This window comes from Terrapene carolina, unplaced genomic scaffold (genome assembly GCF_002925995.2).
Source record: "Terrapene carolina triunguis isolate 2854851 unplaced genomic scaffold, T_m_triunguis-2.0 Scaffold62, whole genome shotgun sequence".
Lineage (NCBI taxonomy): Eukaryota > Metazoa > Chordata > Testudines > Emydidae > Terrapene > Terrapene triunguis.
The window spans coordinates 21,054,222-21,076,126 of record NW_020664413.1 but is presented as its reverse complement, the minus strand read 5'-3'; the positions used below and the strand labels follow the sequence as shown (position 1 = coordinate 21,076,126).

The window sequence follows — 21,905 nt, the reverse complement described above, 5'->3', positions numbered from 1 at the left end:
TGCAGTAAACGGCCTAGCGGTACACAGGCCCGGGTGGGACACAAGTAGCAGTTGTGCTCACTGTGCCTTTGTGACCCTCAGGAGCAAGATATCAGCTAATATCACCACTACCTGTGGAAAATAGTGTCAATATTCAGTGTCATTGCCCTGTACTCATACTGATGGAATAGGGATTGAAATTGTATCACTCCAATCAACAAAAAAATTCTTCCCCTCCGTCCCTATTTGCGTGATATTTACCATGGCTGGGACTGGAGAGTGGTGCTTGGCTGAGGCACTCCCAAGCTGAAGTGCCAATAAGTATTTCTTATTAAAAATATTTAAGAAAATAAGAGAAGGGAGTTTTGAAACTTATCTTTCTCTCTCCCTTGTGTCTGTAAACCAATGATACATCTGTTTGTCTTTATCATCAGTTTTTGGCATGGTGTCCTTTGAAGGGTGCCTCCTCCACGGATGCAGAAGTCCTGACCCAGAGGAGGAGGAAAAAGAAGTGGACTAGGGAGGATAAGTTCAGCAAGATCCTGCAGGCCAATATGACCGACATCATGGAGAAAGACAGAGGACAGGAAAAAGATCCAGGACTCCCAGCAGGACAATGAGCAGGAAATGAACCAGGACATAATGGGTCTTCTCAGGCAGCAAATCAAAATACTGCAGACCTTGGAGAATTCCATGATAGCTGTTCTCAAACCCCACAACATACTACATGGCATCACAGGGCGCATCATTACCCCTACCACTCTGCAAGGAGAACCACAGCTTCACATACACTGACTTGTGAGAATGACAGTGGGGATAGATATACCCACAAAGGACTACATTCAAATAGATAGAAATATTTACATCCTTCTACTTTTAAATTACCCCCATTAAGTTATGTTAAAAATTTGTATAACATTGCCTGTGAGGTTTTTGCACATTGAATTTCTGCATTTTTTTTTCCTGCTCAATAAATTTCTCGTTTTGGAGAATAAAATGTATTAGTTCAGGATAAATACTGCAGACTGCATAGTGGTAATCAAAGCAAACAATACTTGTAAATGTACACCAAGCACATAGGTTCAGGAAAACATCCAGACTTATTTATAAATGAACAGCAACAATTCCTAGCAGCATCCAAAGCTGCAGGACCAGAGAACATTCCAGAACAGAACACTACTGGATGGATGACTGTTAAAGTGTTCTTTCAAAGCGTCCCTCAACCACATAGCTCCATATTAGGCTCTTATAATAGTCCTTGAGTCTGGCTGCTCAAAATCAGCAGATAGTTACTCCCCCTCTGTCCTGCACTCTGGCAACTACTTTTCTCCCTTTGTCTCACACATACTATGTAGGAAACAACATAAACACCGATATGTTTCTCACTGAGATCCAATTTAGTGAGTAAACACCACCATCATCCCTTCAATCTGCCAAAAGCACATTCAGCAATCATTCTGCACTTTCTGAGCTGATAGATTAATCTTTTCCTGGAGATGTCAAAATGGCCAGAGTACAGCTTCATGAGCCAGGGGAGCAAGGAGTAGGCTACATCCCCCAGAATCACTATTACATTTCAATATTGCCAATGGCAAGGTGGGCTGGTACCAAAATATGGATATGACTACTGTCTATTACCCCACTGCAATTCGAGTACCCCATTGCTGCAAATCCATCCACTATGGCCTGCACAGGAGGAGATGATTAATGGCCCTACACATTTGCATGACAGTAATAATAAATAACAATACTAATAATAATGCACCAGCAATCTTCTGAACTTTCATTTTTACATCTCCTTTGGAACTTGTATATAACACCCATATATAGAGGAAAATGTTAAATATCCAGAGTAACTCCTAGATTTTAATGAAGGTACAGGATGCTTTATAGAAAAAGGACATTTTTAAAGATAAGGGAAAATTACAAGTAGAAACAATAAACATAATGCAGTCATTTCAGTCAGCTCTAGCTCGTATACAGTATACAGCAAACAAGGAGATCAAATTGGGTTTTTCTAATATCACAGGGTTTTTTTTAATTTCTAAAATATTTAATTATTTTGCCTTGGCAACCTAAAACTGAGGAACAGATTACTGTTCCCACTGCATAAGGAAATAACTGACAACAATTAGTATTTATTCTTGTTGCTTTTGTAATAAAAATAGAGTTCCATCACTTTCAAGGAAATGTAAAATATTAATAAGTATGTGATGAACTGAGTAAATGTGACGCCATAAGGAAATGATGGAGAACAGGTTGGAAATATAGTGCTTTTGGAATGTACTGCATTATCAAGCTTGTGACTGTGCATTTTGACAAGAGCAGCCCTCAGATTGATAGAGTAGCCAAAGGGCACTCTTCCTACTGAGAAGCCGTTTGTTTCCATTTGGAAAAGGGAAGAAAAAATGGATTCCAGCCTACAATCAGTAGAGAAGCTTCTAGCTACTCCAGCCCTGTCTCATTCACAAGAGGTCACTAATCAGTGGGGGGGGGGGGGGGGGAGGGGGAAGCATGAGATAAGGATCAAAATGCAAAAATCACCACCTCCATATGCAACACAAAAAATGTTAAACCTATTACAGAGCAAAAAGTTCGATTTTTATTGGCTGTGGACAAAAAGTTAGTATTTATAATTGACAACACACAAAACAAAGTCTACTTTCTAGAGAACTTGATTATCTAGGAGAATAGTAATGAGTTATAGATCTATCTATAGGGGTATCTATCTATAGGGGTATCTATCTATAGATCTATCTATAGGGGTATCTAAAGCATCAGCAGTTCAAATCCAACCCAGATTAGTGGTGAATTTAAATGGTTACCATAAAATGGCTGTTCAGTGCCAGTGTAAAATGAACCTGCTGATCACAGGCCATTTCCTAGTGAACAGGTGTCTACACCACAGAAAGCACCATTATAGCTGGCACTAATTAGCACAACTGTTGGCAGTCTCAGGAAAAAGGCTAAGGTCTGAATGATCATGTACAGATTATGAAATATTCCCATTAATTTAAAAAAAAATCTAGCTGGGTTTGTACCTGGGCCGTTGACTGAAGAGTGCTGGTGTTGCTAGCCAAATTTCTTGCACCAAAGGTACAGGCTCCCAGAGTGCAGGATTCTGTTTTAATGCAAAAAGTGTTCCAACTGGGCTGAGCACCATTGACACAGGACAAGAGGCTACCCTACTGCATAAGTAGTAGCTGTATAAATTAAAGCTGTGCAGTGGCTACTGTTGTAAAATACAAGGTAATGGATCCCTGCATATCTGAGGGCAGGACTGAGGTCTTAGACCTGGTCTACACTAACACCCCAATTCGATCTAAGGTACGCAACTTCAGCTACGTGAATAACGTAGCTGAAGTCGACATACCTTAGTTCGAACTTACCGCGGTTCAGACGCGGTCCACACGCGGCAGGCAGGCTCCCCGTCGACTCCGCGGTACTCCTCTCGCCGAGCTGGAGTACCACAGTCGACGGCGAGCACTTCCGGGATCGATTTATCGCGTCCAGACCAGACGCGATAAATCGAACCCGGAAGTTCGATTTCCAGCCGTCGAACTAACGGGTAAGTATAGACCAGCCCTTAGATTGTAATGATAATGTTTATGAATACTAGGGTGACCATATTTCCCTATGCTGAATATGGGACACCTGGTAAAATTACTCGTATTCAAGCGAGTTCAACAGCAATCAAGCAGAACTATGCAGTACAAACATTCAAATTAAAATCAAGTTGACTGAGCCCCTGTTAAAAAGAAATACTGCGTAGCTGGATTATTTTTATTTACCTTCTTATATTTGAGGCTTTAGGGTTCACATGCGGAAAGGTGACACACAACTCTACCCTCCGCCCCACACACACACACTCCCGTACACCTCTCTCACATAGAGAGAGTGACTGACCAACCCGACCCTCCCTGTCTGGTGCTCTCCGCCCTCCATGCCTGACGGACCAGCCTCTCCTAGTACCTGGCGCCGCATCTTCCCAAGGCAACACATGGGGGGTGGGGCACAGGATCTCATGCCCCTACTTTCCAGATTTCTGCCAGGGTTCACACCAGAATATGGCCAGCAGCAGCCTTTTGGCACTATGCAGGAGGGAAGGGATGGGAGCTGCTTCCAGCTGCAGGGGTGGCGGGTGGGGGGGGAGATGACCTGGCCAGTGTCTTTGCAGAACTCATCACTTCTCTACTCTCCCACCCCCCATCCCCCTATGTGGCTGGAAGCAGCTTGTCCCTTCCTGCCCCCACAGTGTCAAAAGGCAGCTAACACCTCCAGGCTGCTGCTGGCCACTCACATAACCCAGCCACCTCCTGTCCCTCAGCTACAGTGCAGGCAGGAAGGGGTTAAGCCCTAAGGATGCATTGTGCACCAGGGCCCAGGGAACCTGACTGCAGGGGCTTTAGCGAACCAGTCAGAGAGGTGGCTCAGCAGGGGAGGGTGCCTAGGGGACAGAGCAGCCCCACGCTCCCACGGGCAGGACCTAGGGTTGGGGGTCGGGTGAAGAGGGTGCTAAGCCCCACCCTGGGGGCTGCTGTGGAGCCTGAAGTTTCAAAGCATGAACAGGCTGGAAATTGCTTCCCCAACCACCACCATTCCAGAGCTTAGCTGAGGGGCGGAGAGGCTTCCACATGCCTGTGCTGTGTGCAGCTTTGGCACATGCAGGGCTCAGATCCTCCTGGCCAGCGCCCCGGGCCACAGGGTTGGGCTTTCCCAGGGCACTGGCCCAGCCAGAGGCAGTCGGGGAAGGAAGGATCCTGCCAGCCAATCTGCTGGTGAGCTGAGGACTCCGACCAGGGGCTGGTTCTCCGCACAGCGCTGGGAGTGGGACATGCCCCGCCAGGGGTATATGGAGGAGCACTGGAGCTGGGGAGGTGAAGGGGCAAAGCAGGGAGAGGACAGTGAGAGGGGGAGCACGTAAAGGGCCAATGGGTGGGCAGCAGAGGCGACACATAACCGGCCGCCGCCTGGCACCTGTCCACACTCATCAGCCACCACAGCTTGCAGCCAGCGCCGGCTGGAAACGTGATGGGGGCTTGGACCCTGCTGGCTGAGAGCCGGCACGCAGCAGGGGCTGCACTGACAGAGCCGCGGGGGGGGAGGGTGTGTGGCCGGACCCGCACGCTGCATCTTCGCCCCGCCACCAGCCCTTGCACACCCACCCCCATCGGCAGCTACTGCACACACCCCCTCGCTGCTGGTGGGAAGGTGGCTGGCAAGCAGGAATCCAGCCAGCAGCAGGACACACCAGTCCTGATGTTGTGTGTGTATGGGGGGGGAGAGACAGAAAATACGGGACAATCTGCCAGTTTTTAAGAAAAAGTCGGAACACCTGCAGGAGAGCCTAAATACGGGACTGTCCCTTTAAAAACGGGACATCTGGTCATTCTAATCAATACAACCATACCAACACAGGGAAACCTTGCAAACTATCAATTTAAGAAGAAAAGTAGATACTAGTTCATTGGATTTAATCCAGACCAGGTCAGTGGTGACTGAAAGTTTGTATGATTGAGCTGACCGATGTACTGGGGCCTGTATAAACTGAGTTTGCTGGTTTTCCAAATTGTCTCAAAAACCATCATCACTAGTGGTGCTAATTGCCATCATTTCTGGGAATCTCCGCAGAGGCACTAAGGATTAAATGAGCATAGAAACCTAACTCTCACTCCTCATCACCGAGAGGTCTCCTCAGGTCTGAACTGAGGCATATGCTGGTGGGAAAGTTTGGGCTGAAACCTGGGATAGGTGTTGTCCCCACGATACTTGCTCAATCAATAAGCAGAAACTTTCAATATCTTGTGCCAGACCTTTGACACTTTTTTACCAGCATTACATTTAAAATGTAAAGAAAAAATTACAGATTAATATGAACTGTCTCTGAATAGTAATTAAAGTTTTCCAGGAGGTGTCAGTAGCTCTTTAACTCACACCAGTTGCCTTTCTTCCCCACAAAAAGTCTGCCTAAGCTTTCACTTTCTTGGTTTCTGTCAGGCTGAGAAATAAACATACTTTAAAAATCCCTTTTTTAAAAAAAATTGGCTTTGCTGACAGTCATCAATAAAATGGAAGTAACAGAAAGATGATTGTTTAAATTTTATAATAACTTTATAAGTGCACTTACTGCAGATACTGCACATATCTTCTCTGTGCTCTGCAGTCAAACTGGACAATGAAACGACCACCTGTTAACTGCTAACAATGTGTCATTATCAGTTCTCATGCCTTTTTAAAGCAATTTTGGCTCTAGCTGCCAATAATTCTGGCGACGATATTTGTGTGAACATTAAGGGCACAGAAAGCCAAAGGCAGAAAACTGACAATACAGTTTGTGCTTGGACTGCTAATAAGTAAGTGAATACTATGATTTTTCTAATTCCACATAATTACTTAATCTCATGGGGCAAAAAAAATCCAGATACATATTTTTAAGCAATACAATCTACAGTATTTAAATATAAGCTTCAGTTTGGTGAGATTTCACACCCGATACTTCAAATTTTTAACGTGTTTAAACAGCCTCTAACAAGAAAGAGGCCACTCACAGCTCTCTAAGGTCTAAAGAAGAAATGTAGACTAAGTTTATGTCATTGGTGGTGATCAGTTTCCTCTGTTCTGTCTCCTAAATCATTGTTGAGTGAAATATAAGAATTATGATACCATGAAAACAAAAAAGATCAGCAAACGGTGAGACAGTTGCAAGGCACTTTTGCCATTAATTTTAGTTGAAACAGAATCAGGTCCTTAGACTGTTTCACCGTTTGTTGAGCCTTTTTTAAAATGTATAGCAAAAAATACAATGTAATAACACAATACAAAGATATATAAGAACATTTTTTACATGCTACAATCAAAACTGCTTTACAGTCTATTAAAAAGAGAAAAACAAATCTATTTAACTGGACAAGCTACAGAAACCAAATATGGCTATAGGTTTCAAAATGAGGGAGTTCACTGAATTTACTTTTGCATTTACATATGTAGTTCTCACTGTTGTTACCTATACTTACATCCATTTATCAATGAGAATAAATCATCCATCCATCTAGCTGTGGCATTTCTAAGGCTTGTATCACCTTAGTATTTAATACCCCGATCCTTCAGAGAGTTGTGCATAGGCAAATTCCCTTTGCCTGCACAGAGCTCCCCCACTTGTGTGCATTTCAAGGCACATGGGAAGCTGAGTTTATCCTAGAATCAGTAAGTGCATCTCATATCGAAAAGGGGAAACAATTCTAATTTTAATGGTGTGTATGGCATCAGGAAGCCATGAAAAAGTTCTCTGCCTTTTGTCCTCACAAAATCTTCACCATCTCAACACAATTTCAAAAAGAAAGAGTATCTGGAGTAGAATAAATCATTACTGGTTTCAGAGAATTTTCTGTTATAATCATCCTAGGCAAATAAAGTAAAACTTCAGACTTTTGGAATTTAGTTTTTTTCATAAAATTATAGTAATGTTTCTGGTTGTCTGAAGCAAAAGATCTGCCTTTTCCTGTACACAACTCAAGAGCACAAACATCTATCAGATAAAATTACTCTATCAAAATTAGTTATTTTCCTGAAATAGAAAAAAAGTCATTATAATAAAATGTTAGGATCAGATCCAAGTCTCTTACTTTTGAAATAAACACCTTGGATACATGTCTTTGCTTCCTGTGGAATTTATTTAGGTTAGAAGACAATGTCCCCCCAACTCAGATACTTGCAGATAAAAATTGTCCTTTGCTTAGATGTAAGTTATTTATCCAACAAGGGCAAAAATAGGGCCTAATATTAAGTTCCTAGTTTCATTACATTTTATACATAATACAAATTATCTTATACAAACAGTTATTTAGTTTAAAAAACTTACTTAGAGATTTTCTGTGTTCAGACTTTGGTTCTTTGGACTCAGTACTTAAGCTGCTCAGTAATTCACTGCTAGAGGATCTTTGAAGTTTGAACTCCAGATTTCTTGGTGTACAACTCTGTTCTTTTGGCTGGAAATAATGATTAAAAAAAATATATTATATAAGTACAAAATTACAGAACATTCATAGAATCAGAAACGGATAGACACTTATACCAGATGATATAATGAATATTTAAGTTAAGGAAAGTGTAATACAAAACCTGTTCACCATAAGACTGCTGTTTTATAACCCTTACAGTTGGTTTTAATTTCTCAAATAAATTTCAGATGCTAAATTGGAAAACAAAAGGCCTAATTTTTTACGTTGGTGACTGAAATGATTTCCCCACTGCATGTGTGTCCAAAGAGTGTTTCTGAATTATTGCAAAGAGGAAGTTTGTTTAAAATAGTCTGGCTTCCTATCTTGGAAATTACAGTAATTGTTGAGTTTCAAGTACCACTAATGTGGGATTGGATTCAGTTTGAATGCATTTTGGAGCTGGAGAGAAGGAGAGGACTCAACGATCCCCTCTTGTCCTACTTCATCCACATGGAAGGCAACCAGAACGGGACTGGTCTCTTACAACAAGAGGGGCAGTACTACTGTAGCTGGGTATGACCAGGCAAAATGGAGATGTAATCACTCTGGTGCCCACAAGCTCAGATGAATTTTTAAAGAGAAACGCATGTTAAACCTTTTCATAGTTATAATGGGGGGCACGGATCAGCGTTCACATTGCCCTACCCGTCAGTACCCGGCTCAAACTAGGGAAGCTAATGATCTAACCAGCAGACCAAATTTGGTGATGAATCCTAGTCATGTGCCACCTGAGGTACATTGCACATACACTAAGAAGATGATAGTTATAGCAATTGCTGCATATGTGTATAATTCCCAGTCCACACTGACTTGATAACATGCACATGCCACTGTCCTGCATGGATAACATAGGGCAGACACTCATCTGGTATAAACTGTCATATCTCCACTGATGATGATAATTTACATCAGCTGAGCATCTACCTTTATGTGTTTCTTTGTGCTCCCCTCCAAAGAGGTTCAGCCCCTTAAAGCCAGGATTTCACCCTTAGAGGCACGTTAAAAACAAACAAACAAACAAACAAACAAACAAACAAACAAACAAAAACAGCAACTGAATTTATGGGAGCTTAACTGAACAACATAAGCAAGAAAGAGCTTTCACAGAAACTCCACCCAAAACTCTCCAGTAGGATATCAAGTGACAGTACATTTGACCAATGAAATACAATGTATGAAGATATACATCCTCATATCAAACTTCCCTTGGCTGATTATAGCTTGCAAGTATTGCATTGCTTATAGCTCGTTAAAGAAGCTGTAGCCATATACAAATTAACCCTTTTGGACATGTCACATAGACCACGTTCACTGATACCAGTTTCAGGTGCTATCAACTCAGTTTCAGCAAAATCCCCTGGAAAATTCAGCAAATAGAGATAACTTTTCTTACTACATTTTGCAGTAATCAAGAGGGGTCAATGTCCTATAAAAATAAATCTGTTCTTGGATCAGGCACAGATAGAAAAAAGGGATTTGGGATTTATACTGAGTATAGCAAAAAGAAAAAAAGACTATGGCTGAATTGGGTTGGGTAATTAAAAATGGTTTTCAGAAAATACAGCCCTGCTTATTTCTAGAAGAAAAACCCCAGCCTTCCTGGGAGAATAACAGCAATCAGTTACAAAGGAATATTATTTGCTAGTGCTATTCTTGTGAATAAGTAATATGAAAATGCATAAAAGGCTCAAATGTATTAATAGTTCTATTGAAGATTATATACTGTAGGCTGCATAAACAGAAAATGTAAAAATTCATTAGTTATTAAGCGCTTGTGTGCTTTTACAACCCACAGTAAACCAATGCCCTTGTTATTCCAGAGAAATAAATGCAGCATTCTGTTTTAAGACAGGAATCAAATGACTTTTTAGTTCAACAACCTTGTTTATCTGACTTTTTTTTTTTTACAAGATATACATACATCCATATTTATATATCCTTCAAATAAAGGAAAGTCTCTCTAGTTAGCTAGCTTTCTGCCTGTCTAAAACCTCTATAGATGGCTAAGCAAATGAAGTTTAAATTACTACATCTTAATTAATAAAGGTAACAGCCAAAACAAATACATACCAATCTGTCAATTGCATTTTTGATAGCGTGGAACCAATCCAATATGATGAAGTCAATATCTGACTGAAGGAGGAACTCATTTCCTGATATCGTTGTGATCTGGTTGGGGGAAGGGGGGGAAGAAATGACAGGTAAGCAAACCACACAAGATAGATCATTTTATTTTATTTTATTTTATTTTAGTAATATATACTCTCTCACACACTAAAATGCTTTCTTTTTGTGCCAGTAATTATCTCTTAGAGAACTGGGAGTTACCAAGCAGTTTTGAACCTCTCTTTGAAAACTGTTAGTCTATGTCACAACAAATGACTTATTGTCTCAGTAATATAACTATTAAATACAAAGAATACTAAAATAATGTTAATGTGACACAAGCTAAGAAAAGCCAGGGAATTCAGAGTTAAGACAGACGGTTCAAATCTAGAGTCAAGCCACTCTGGAAAAAAATGCACATGCGTGTGTTAGAATTAATTGTGAATTTCCTATCATTTTAGGTTTCTGTTTCAACTCTGCTAGCATTTTTTTTTACATTTGATTTCTCTATATTGGAGGTTATAAATATATTTACCTAAGACCCCAGCATGCCTCTTTCTAAACACTTCAGTCAAATTAACATTCGTGTTATTTCTTTTTTCTTTTTTTTAAATACAGATATATCTATAGCAAAGTAATTAGGAGCCCATTTACCAAGAAAAATAGTTTATTTGAATACAAGTCAATTTACATTTTTGACCCCCACACTGGGAATATTTACCAAAAGAATATTAATTCCCCTGACGTGCAGCTCCACGGTCTAATGTAGCTGGCAATATTTGGTGTAAATATGCACACATTTTCTTTCTCTCAGTCTGAACTTTTTTCTGAAGTGTTATAGGAATTATTCATATTTGGAGAAAGAGAAACAGAGAATGCCCATGTCTTCACATAGAGGGACTGTGCATGAAAGATTCAGAGTATAGGGGATGTACAAGTGGTCTATAAATTTGGCCATTCATTCAGAGGTGCTCCAAACTTTATAACTGGGGATCAGATCCTGAGGCTCTTACTCAGGTCTTTTGCAAGCAAGAATCTCGCTGAAATTTTTGTCCAAGAAAGTAATGAGGACAAATGTAAGGTTGGCAAGATTTGGACTTTGATGTTCATTTAAACAGAGAGACATGATATGGTGTGGGGTTACTGTCTAGTCTCACTACACCTGGAATTCATTTTAAGGCATCAAGGTGCAAAGGCCAAGTGTCATTACCTAAGTTGCTATGCTATTAATTTGACCACACCTTGGAGTGCTTAATTGCTAGTCAAACCCTCATCCTGGAGTGATATCCACAAGCACGGACCCTTATGACCACAAGTCCCATTGATATCAGCACACATCATTTCCCCATCTCTTCTTCCCTGCCATGACACCAGAAAAGGTGGCAAAAGGAAATGCGGCCTAAGGCTTTATTAACTGTTCTGTGGCTCTCTCTGATTTGAGGAAACCCCTCTGAGAAGTGGTTCCAGAATCAGCAGCAGCTAAAGGAGACTTCTGGCAGCATAGCTCCATGAAGTCATCCTGTCAGAGAGCTAGGGAAGGTGGGACAAAAGGTCCAGGACCTAGCTTCAAATCACAGGGCTTCTGTGCAGGTGTACACCTGCAGATTCCTGCAGATCCACTGGGATTCCTGGGCACTGGAAGTGTACCTGACACCCATTCCATTGTGAGCAGGAAGAAGATGACATACTTTCAGAATGATTGGGGAAAATTCAGAGCCCCTTCCATAAAGGAGCCAATCAGCCCATAGCTGATTATATTAACCCCTAGCATAATCACTATTGTGTAGATCTCAAATACTTGATTTCCAAAGCCAGTGTTGTTATCCTGCTTGTGAACTAAAAAGGTAAAAAAAACCTCTCTTTTTTTAGCAACAGTACAAATTCAAAATCCAACTTAAGGTAACCAGATCTCTGATTCTTTCCCTGGTTTACACTGAAAGCTTTTGGGTTATAAATGTATTACATAACATCACAATTTATTAACATACACATGCAGAAATGAATTAGACCAAACACAGAGGACGATCCAATCTAATACATCTCTTTCAGTATAAACAAATCATTATTAAAATTATAAAAAGAAATAACATTTTCAAAGTAAGAGCAACATACATTATTAGATTTACTGTATTTTGAAGGCTTAAGAAGGACACAACATAGTTCAGTCTTCCGTTCAGTAACTTCAGGCTTTATTAAAATACAAGTATTTCTGCATTGCATAAACATTGTACCGTATGATATGCAAAAGAGATACTTCATTGCTAACAAGACAAAAGCAAAATACAGTTTGAAAGTTTCTGTGTCTGAATGTGTTATTGTAATAATCATATATAAACAGTGATTTATGAATAAATCAGTAAAATAGATCACAGAATTGCAGGAAGAGATTTCATTCAAAATATACTCTCTATAAGATATTGTTCAAGTCCGTTTCTCTCTTTCTTCATACTAATCTTCAGAGTAACTAGGCAATTTCAAGAAGACTGCTACTGCTCTCTACAGTTTAAATGCATCCACTTCTTAATTACAGTCAGTAATTGACTTTGTTCTGCTCCATTCCAGTCATTCACAGGAAAGCAGCTCCAAAGGCTTTGGCTGGTAAATCCCATTTAATGTGTAGGTTTCCTATCCCACTTTTATATATTACCTCCTTAGGATTTCTGATAAATGGTTCTTGGAAAGGATTGCTAAACCATACTTGCACTTTGAACAATCGAATTTCCAACACCCTAGGGACAAGACATCAGTAAAGAATGCTAGCTTTGACTAAACATTGTGATTGAACAATTTATGATCACTGCCCTAAATGCTGTATAACTAACAAGTGTAAATGGTTCAATATTAAGGCGTGCTAACACGCCATCTCTGTATTGGGCATAGCTGAAATAAACATAGGGACTAGACAAAAATGAAACAACTCTGCAAAAGTACGAAGAGCTCTAGCTAGAGCTGCCAGACTCCATTTTGCCTATTACTCCACTAATTTAAATATCTCCTGAAATCCCTTCTCTCTGCATATCATGTTTTCAAGGCATGTATTCTGCCAACTATGTGTTGATGTACCTTTAAAAAATTGCTGATATTGTCAATACGTACTAGAAACCTAAAAGGAATAAACAACTTGTATAGCGCTCTGTTATTTGGGGAGTGAGTGTCATCCAGTGGTTAGAACAGATGACTAGGAATCAGGACTCCTGGGTTCTCTTTCTGGCTCTGTAATTGACTTGCTATGTCACCGTGGGAAAATCACTTAAAGTACAAGATCCTCTTGTGTCGTGTGGCTGTTTTGCATTTCACACCAGCATAGTCTGGCTATAAAGTCAGCTTAACTAGCCAAGTGAGGATCATCCCAACATAAGGACTAGAGTTAACATACCCTTCATGATGCCAGCACAGTAGGAAAACAAGGGTATGGAACACTCCTACATTTTAGTCCTGGGCTGCTTAGGGATTGCTATTAGGTGCTGCCCTGTAAAGCCATGTGAGGAGGCTAATTATGACTACCATTACAATTATACCAATGCATAGGTGCTCCCTAGAATGAATGCACTACACTCCAGCAGTACCCCCTTCTAAAAATATTTTACCTGACTTGTATTACTTGCACAAGTTATGCAGTGTGTACGAATGCACCACTTCAGGGCATCCCAAACCTTTTCAGAGCATGGATCACAGCTGAAGAGAGTATCCCATAGATCACCTTCACTTCCATTGGTCATTGAGTAACATTCTTGTGGCAACTGCATCAATTCCTTACGTGGAAAATATTCTTAACTACCTTTAGTGCAATTTTGAAGGTGGAATCAAAGGGGAGGAGCCAGCATGATATTATTAACCAGCTTTCCACAGGCCATTGGTGGCCTGGACCTCAGTTTGGTAACCATTGTACTAGTTCAAGACAACCACAAAGGCATTTTTACATGACCTCCAAGATATTCCTTGAAATATCTGTATTTCTGTACGCATACACATTTCTATACGCAGATTGCTTTACTTCCTACATTTGCTTTAGCCACATTTAATAAGGTAGAAGCAATTTTAAAGATGCTATTGACATACAATATATATAAGAGCCTTGGAAACTCCAGGGAGGTTAGGAGAGAAATTCATATGAGAGAACAAAAAGACAAAAACTTATAAGTGCACTTATATCAAAGTGCACATGTTCATCTCTTACATATTTAAGGCCTGTTTTTAGTGATAGGCTAATTTCAGACAGCGTAGAGCAAACCTTGATACAAGGCACCCAGCAGTGAAGTGAAAAGTCCACTAGGGGTGAATGGTGGGAAGAAGTGGCAGCAAAAGATGGATCAACCTCTCATCTGAAACTGGAGAGGCTGGAAGGAGCAGCCCAGAAATCAATGTGATAGTTGGTGATATGACCAGGGCCCATGGGGAATGTGGCCATTCAATGAATCCTTGCTGCAGCTATCACCATTTCTCTGGAGCTCTCAGTAGAACACAAAGCTGTCCCCCATCAAGGGAAGGTAATTTGCCCTTATATAGCACTTTCAATTCTGAGGATCTCAAAGCACTTTACAAACATGAATGAATTAAGCCTGACAGCAATCCTGAGAGACAGGTAATATTAACCCCAATGTACAGGTTGTGAAATTGAAGCACTGCAATGTTAAGTGACTTCCCCAAATTCATAGCCAAGAATAAAACCTAAGTCCATAACCCAGGCCTGTGCTTAAGTCACAAAAGCATCCTTCCAATCACAATATGCACAAGATATGAGATCATTGCCATAGGTCAGTGTTTCCCAAACATGGGATGCCACTTGTATAGAGAAAGCCCCTGGCGGGCCGGGCCATTTTGTCTACCTGCCGTATCCGCAGGTCTGGCCGATCGCAGCTCCCACTGGCCACGGTTCGCTGCTCCAGGCCAATGGGAGCTGCTGGAAGCAGCGGCTAGTACGTCCCTCAGCCCGTGCCGCTTCCAGCAGCTCCCATTGGCCTGGAGCAGCTAAGCGCGGCAGGTAAACAAACCAGTCTGGTCCGCCAGAGGCTTTCCCTACACAAGCGGCGACCCAAGTTTGGGAAACACTGCCCTAGGGCATAGGGTTTACTCCCCTGTGAGATAGGTGGTGGGAGATCCTGTGTCTCTGAAACAGTTCTGACCCAATTTACGTGTTCCCCAACCCTTGATCTCTGGAACTGTGTGTCTATTGTACCATGTTTCTAAGGCTGCTCTTCAGTCATTGCTAGCCATCCTGATTCCTATCATGGAAAGGGGGCACCGAAAAGATAACAAAGCCCCATGCTGTTTATTTTCCTCAGACATTTTGGAGGGCCAAGCATGGAGTCCCTCTGCCCCACATAGCGCCACCATATTCTCCATCTCCAGCCCAGCCAGTCACCATGCTTGGGAAAGAAATGGTGCTGTGGAGGTGGCTGACCTCCCACCTTTTCATGTGGGAGAGCGGCTATCCCTGTGCAGAGGGTTCCCTCCATGCACAGATCTGGGGGTTATGATTTTCTCCTCATGTAATTATACAGCAATGCACTGCCCCATTGACACATGTCTGGGCCTGCAAATGCCTGAATTTCACCCAGAAAAAAAAAGCTTAAAAAATTAGGTTCCCCCCCCCCCTTTTCTTTACATTTATCATTGGAGTATAGCATAACTTTGGTACAGAATGCAGTAGATATTCATGGGTTTATCCACACCCAAACTAAGCAGAAGTAGAATTTAATTAAAATAAAGTTTGGAGACATTTGGCACTTCTTAGTGGTTTAATTAATCTGGTATGAATTGTGTTTGAATTAAATTAAACAGAAACAGAGATCTGTAGTTCTTTAAAACACGTCAAAAGTGTATTTCATTGCTAGAAGTTGATCTAAATTATTTTCTCTTTGATAATCCAGTCTCTTGCTATGTTTGTGCTGAATGAGTAAGCAGTAAAAAGAAGAATATATAAAATACTTACTTGTGCTCCACTATAATGAGGTAAGTATGCAACAATGAACAAAACGAACAAAAGCAAACAAACAATCAGTATTCTACTGCATTTCATTCACCTTGCATCACAGACCCATGCTATGATATCGCCTATCAAGCTAACATTGTCATGGTTATGCTAATAGTTAAATTACTTAGTGGACTCAAAGGTGTTTATGACCACCACGGAAATTACATTATCAGGCAGATTGTCTATCTCAAATTACAGTCTGGCTTGACTAACCTCTAATAGTCCTTCTGACATGTCAAGCAAAGTTAATATAAAAATGAGGGTGAAATATCAATTTGAAGAAAAAGGTCTTCTACCAGCGCTCCAAAAAAATGTTTCTTGTTAAAACATTTTGTGAGAAAGTATTTGTCTTGTGTTCCCAATGTTGCTAGATGTTAAGTAAATATATACTGATTGCAAAAAAGTTGCTTTGGCAACTCTCTTATTAAAATGCATTTGTAACCCCCATCTGTCATGAAAGTTTTAAAAAGTTTGTTTACTTTGGATAGCCGCCTTATCCAAGGTTACCCCAGCAAACAATGATGGCAGTCTTCAGAAGTTGTGTGAGGAACAAGCCACTGGGGATCCATTTTTGTTTTAATTGGCACACACAAACACTTTTCTGGTCTGTCAAAAAGATCAAGCTAATATGCATGGAGGGTGTTATATTCTCAGCTTTTGGGAGTAGTAAAGCTCCCTTTATTTAAGTAATTTAAATGATAGACTGCAAAAACTTAGCAAGTCAAAAAAATGTTTTATACTTTCTTTGGGAATATTTGTTTTGAGCAACAGCAAATGTTCTACATATCTAACAATGTTGAACCTTATGTTATAATTACCCTGATTCTTTTGACTCTTCAAAAAATTGTTACTAAATCCAAACACTGCTAAATAAAAGAGGTAACAAATAACTCCTGCATTTTTACAACTTCCCCAGTGTTAACAATTGTGAGCCCGTTTTATTCCAGAAGTTTATGGGATATGTTTTCAGTGTGTTTGGGTATGATTGATTTGCATGTACATTTGGTGGAAACGTCATTAGCATCATCAGATCAAAACAAACTGCTCAAGTAAGTAATTTGTTATTTAATGGGGGGGAAAACAAATGTTTGGGCTACAAAAAAGAGTGGTTTTCAAGTGGATACAAAATTCTACTGGTTTGAGGTCAAACTTACAAGGAAGAGTGCTTTCTTAATTGAAATTGAGATGTCTCTTTGATACCCCCAAACCATTTTGCCCTGCGAGTTCTTAGAACAGACACTTGTTCAGCATAATAAAATCATATATACTCAAAGTTTGGATTGATCAAAAGAGAAGATGTGTCTCTGGGTCTAATTCTTTTCTCTTTCACTTACCCCTTACCAGTTAATTGCACTAGTTACTTCTGAATAACACCAGCGTTAGTGAGGAGAGAATCGGGTCCTCTATCTGCATTACAGGACAAATTCTTTCCCTTCTTCCTGGTCTATGAAGGATCCCTGAGGCAGTAGATTGGATCTGATTCCAATTCCAAGGCAGATGGATGGTATTTGGGAAACTCCTGAAGGGGAAACAGACCTCCTGAGCAGCAGGAGCACAGGCAGAAAGGCACGGAAGAAATGGGCTGGAGCTGATAGATCCTATGCTCCATGAATAAGTCAGCTATTGTCCCTTGTGTGAGTCACAAGAATAGCCAGAGATGAGAAGGCTCTCATAGCCTGTCTTAGAGGCTAACATGCAGAGAACTGTAGATATAGAGGACTCCTCCCACTTAGATTGTGCAGAACACCTTAATGCCAAGCCTGGCTACTCAGATTGGGAGCTGAGAACGGGATTTGTGTTTGAAATAAAAGGACTGTTAGAGGTTAGTAAATCCAGACTGTAATTTGAGATAGACAATCCGCCCACTGCATATCAAATTGAATAAAGTTGAATTTTCACCATTATAATTTAAGTTATAATTATTTCTAGTCATTTTTTTTCAGCTCACAAGCAACAGTTTTCCATGATAGTCTTCAATTAAAAAATATTATTGCTCTTCTGGTTGAAGAAGTAACTGATGGAGGATTATAAATAATGCCCAAAGTTACAAGCTGAGAGCACTATTATCCAATCAATGCCACATTTTACTCCCATAGAGCACAAATGATTAACTCCAGAAATCCTGTTCAGTCAATGTCTGGCCAGTCTTTTTGTCAGCAAAACACTACTGGCCAGCTTGGATGTCAGTATTGTCAAACTATTTTTAATGACATGATCATGTCTTGGCCATTGAAATTGTGTTTTTCCACTGACAAGTATAATACGTTTTCTCTCTATCTCTCTCTCTCTCTTCTTCTTCTTCTTCTCTTCCTTCAGGGAAGATGGAAATGTACAATGAACACAGAAACAGACCATGCTGGACGTCATGACATTGAACGTGCTCTCTTGCAAACAGCAGCCAACCCTGCCCATCACCACTAAGACCCAGCATCAAGCACCAGTGTTGCACTCCCAAAAAGAGCTAGTTAGTGCATGTTAGGATTGAGCACCTCTTGGCCCCCTGTTACACTTCCTGCCCCCCTCAGCCTGGTTCTAACCATTGAGCTGGGTTGCTGGTGCTTGCCCCTGACAGTGGAACTGATGAAACACTTCTGGCTCTCCCAGCTACAAATGATGTAATGGAGTGGGGCACATTAGACTTCTGTCAGTCATTCAGGCAAGGGAGCTGGGGATGGCAACCATCAAGGCATAATGGTTTCAAAGCAGAAAGCATTAGGAAGATAAGAAGGGGGAGAGGGAGACAAAGGCAAGGGAAGTAGGAAGGAAGATAGAGACACACACAACAAATTATTCAAGAAGGAGAAGCAAGAGAGATAACAATCAAGACACAATTTAACAATACTATTTGACTAAATGGGGAAACAAGGGCAAAGAAAATTGTGCATATTGTTCAAAGATTTAAGACAGGGGGTAATATAACACAACCTTCTACAAGATACTTTTTCCCTTGGGGCAATATTTTCCTGCTATTGCCTTCACAATCCGTATCTATATATTACACATACACCACACTTATTGGCAGTGGTTTCTTTGAGAAACCCTATCTTTCTTAGCTTTACCAGCGGGACAAGACATCGTGATTAATAGTCCTGCTGTCCAATTTTATATGCACGTTATCACACATTATGATATATGCGAATGAAACTCAACATGATAAGTCACTGTACCAAACAACATCAAAAGGATGATGTGTGCTATGTTTTCAGTACAATCGGTCTAAAGGATGTACACGTTTGTTTGTTTTAAATACTACATGCGTGTAGATTTTGTTTTGTTGACACTGTAGATTTATTCAACAGTAGCAGAGAATTTTTACAACTACACTGCTTGAAGGCAAAAGCAGGTACTGCTGTGGGTATTTCATTTACTCACACATGTCTCCTATTAATAAGTTCTGAGATTACACAACAGGAAAAAGAGACATTGCTATAAGTATCTTTATACTTATAGTAACGTATTTGGCCATGATTATAAGTGTTTATAAAACATTCAAGAATCGTTCCTTGTCTACTTATACTAATGAGAACACCTGTTAACTTTAGAGCTGCACAGACTTATTTGCATTGAATTCAGGTTTTTGCACACTATACATTGCTTTTGAAACAATTAGATGTTTACAGAGAAATATAGCTAAAAGAGGAACAGCAGCTTGAATGCCCTCCAGCCCAAGTCAGTGCTAATCCAGGTTTGAGTGAAAAACAGAAATCTGCTGAATTACAATAGTGACACTAATTCTGTTAGCAGTGAACAAAGGTGTACCTGAAAAGTACTGATAGCAGATGTGTATTTCTTATTTGTGGGGAGAAGTACCCACTGCTGAGAGAGGTAGTTCATAAGGATGAAATAATGGTACTGAATATATATTTTTCTCATTCTTATTTTTGCTGCCTCTTTTGCATGAAGTGTTTTTCTTCTTTTTCTCTAATGAGACTCCTTCCACATAATGGAAATGGAGCATGTGTAGTCAGTCCTCCAAAAGAGTTGTTCACGCTACTTTATTCATTTGTCATTAGACAATGCAATAGAAAAATTCAAGAATCCCTCTAAAGCTAGAGACACAAGCATCATTCTCTGCTATGGAACTTTTCTCATCTGGCCGAGGGCAAGGGAAGCAAAAGCTCTCTTCCCTCAACCCAGGTCTGCTGAATGATAGTGTAACATTGTGCCACTCCAGAACCAGGCTAGCTGGCTTTTGGGACTCTATTTAACAATGGTACGAAACATCAAAGCCGGTCCATGATAGGAACATGTATTGCTCCAGCTGTGTCAAGTTCTTAAGCTTAGCAGGCAGGAATGTATGATGGTTATCTTTATTTTTCTTGCACAGAGCAACTGGGCAACATACACACAAAATCTGTGCTTTCGTCTTCGCCTTTCCATCCTCATCAGCACATACATACTAAGAAAAGTTACAGCTGACTATAGATTGTGTGAAATAAGGCTGCTTCATTCATTCATTTAGGAAAATATTTCCTGTAAAGTAGTATTTTCTTTCCATTAACTGCAAAATATATTCATCAAAATATTAGTATTTAGTTATTTAACATTTTAAATTTAAAATGATGTTGTTGATATTTACTAAAAATGTAATTATATTGTTAGGATCTAAATGAGCTGTGTAGTTTAAAGATTAACTATTTTGCTAGACAATACTCACACAAGTAATGATATTTATACTGCATCTAGTAGGTATGCAAGGGCACAGATATCCATGCTGTACTTCATAAAGTCCAAAGACACTAAATGAGGGGACACGATCCTGGAACAATTATTCAATCCTGAGGATCTGGAATCATTTTACTTGATAAGAAATTCAGGATCACTGAATAATCTGGAGCATGGGTTTCTTTCAAAGAACACCAGCTGCCATTCGGTATGTAAATTTGCTAGTCTAGGGATCCACAGAATGGACTTTTGCATCTCAAAATCCCAGGACTGGTGATGTTGCAATCCCTAGATTTCAAGATTGGAAACAATTAGAGGATCATAGGATTCTACTTTTTCTTGACTCTGGAACTGCATTGAGAGCTGTGGACTAGCATTGGCCCATACATACACATGGCATTCTAAGTAGTAGTGTAGCAATGCCCAATTAATTAATTAATAGCCCAAAATATTATTTCACAATATCAAACAATCAAAATTTCTGTCATTTGAAAATAGGTGTCTCAGGGTAGCTCTTATAGGGAAAGGCAGAAAACAACATGTAACTCATTATAAATGCACTAATGCTGAAATTCACTCTTTACAAAACTTCAGCAATCTTTATGGGAGTTGTGAGAAATTAATTTCAATACCTCCTACCAGCCATAAACCACCCACAAACCTGCACTGCAGGCCCCGCTCCCCAACATCTTCCACTGTCCTGCAAATTATAGCAGGGTTTGGGGCTACTGGAGCTAATAAATGTAGATTCAGTGGTCCAGACCTTGACATACCCTCCCTCTCTACAGATGGCCTCAGCCTATTCAGAGCCAGAACGGAGAGGCCATCTGTAGAGATCCCTTTCATGGTGCTGTATCTGTCAGTGCAGCACTACTTTGATGTTTTGTGCAAGGCCTCCATGCCTCCAGTGAATTTCATCCTAAAAGTGCAGCTTTTAAAACTACTGATATATCCATGGGGCCACCAAGTTCCCCGGTGAGCCAGGATTTACTGAGTGACTTAACCTCACCTCAGGTTGGATAGGAGACATCAGGGCCGGCTCTAGGTTTTTTGCCGCCCCAAGCAAAAACATTTTTGGCTGCCCCCCGTCCCAGCCCTGGGCTCCTTGCTGCACCCCCCTGCTGCCCCAACCCTGGGCTCTCCCCCACCACCCGCACCTCCCGCCCTGGGCTCTCCCCCCCCCC

General features: G+C 40.6%; 1 protein-coding gene across 1 annotated transcript in view; it reads right to left on the bottom strand.

Annotated features, from left to right (window-relative positions):
* ARHGAP15 (Rho GTPase activating protein 15) overlaps positions 1–21,905 on the bottom strand; it is a 418,305-nt gene that overhangs the window by 206,620 nt on the left and 189,780 nt on the right. Inside the window, exons 7-8 of the mRNA XM_029910511.1 lie at positions 10,047–10,145; positions 7,838–7,964 (exon numbers count right to left, since the gene is read on the bottom strand). Of these exons, the coding sequence (XP_029766371.1) occupies positions 7,838–7,964; positions 10,047–10,145 (226 nt within the window). The remainder of the gene's footprint in view (positions 1–7,837; positions 7,965–10,046; positions 10,146–21,905) is intronic.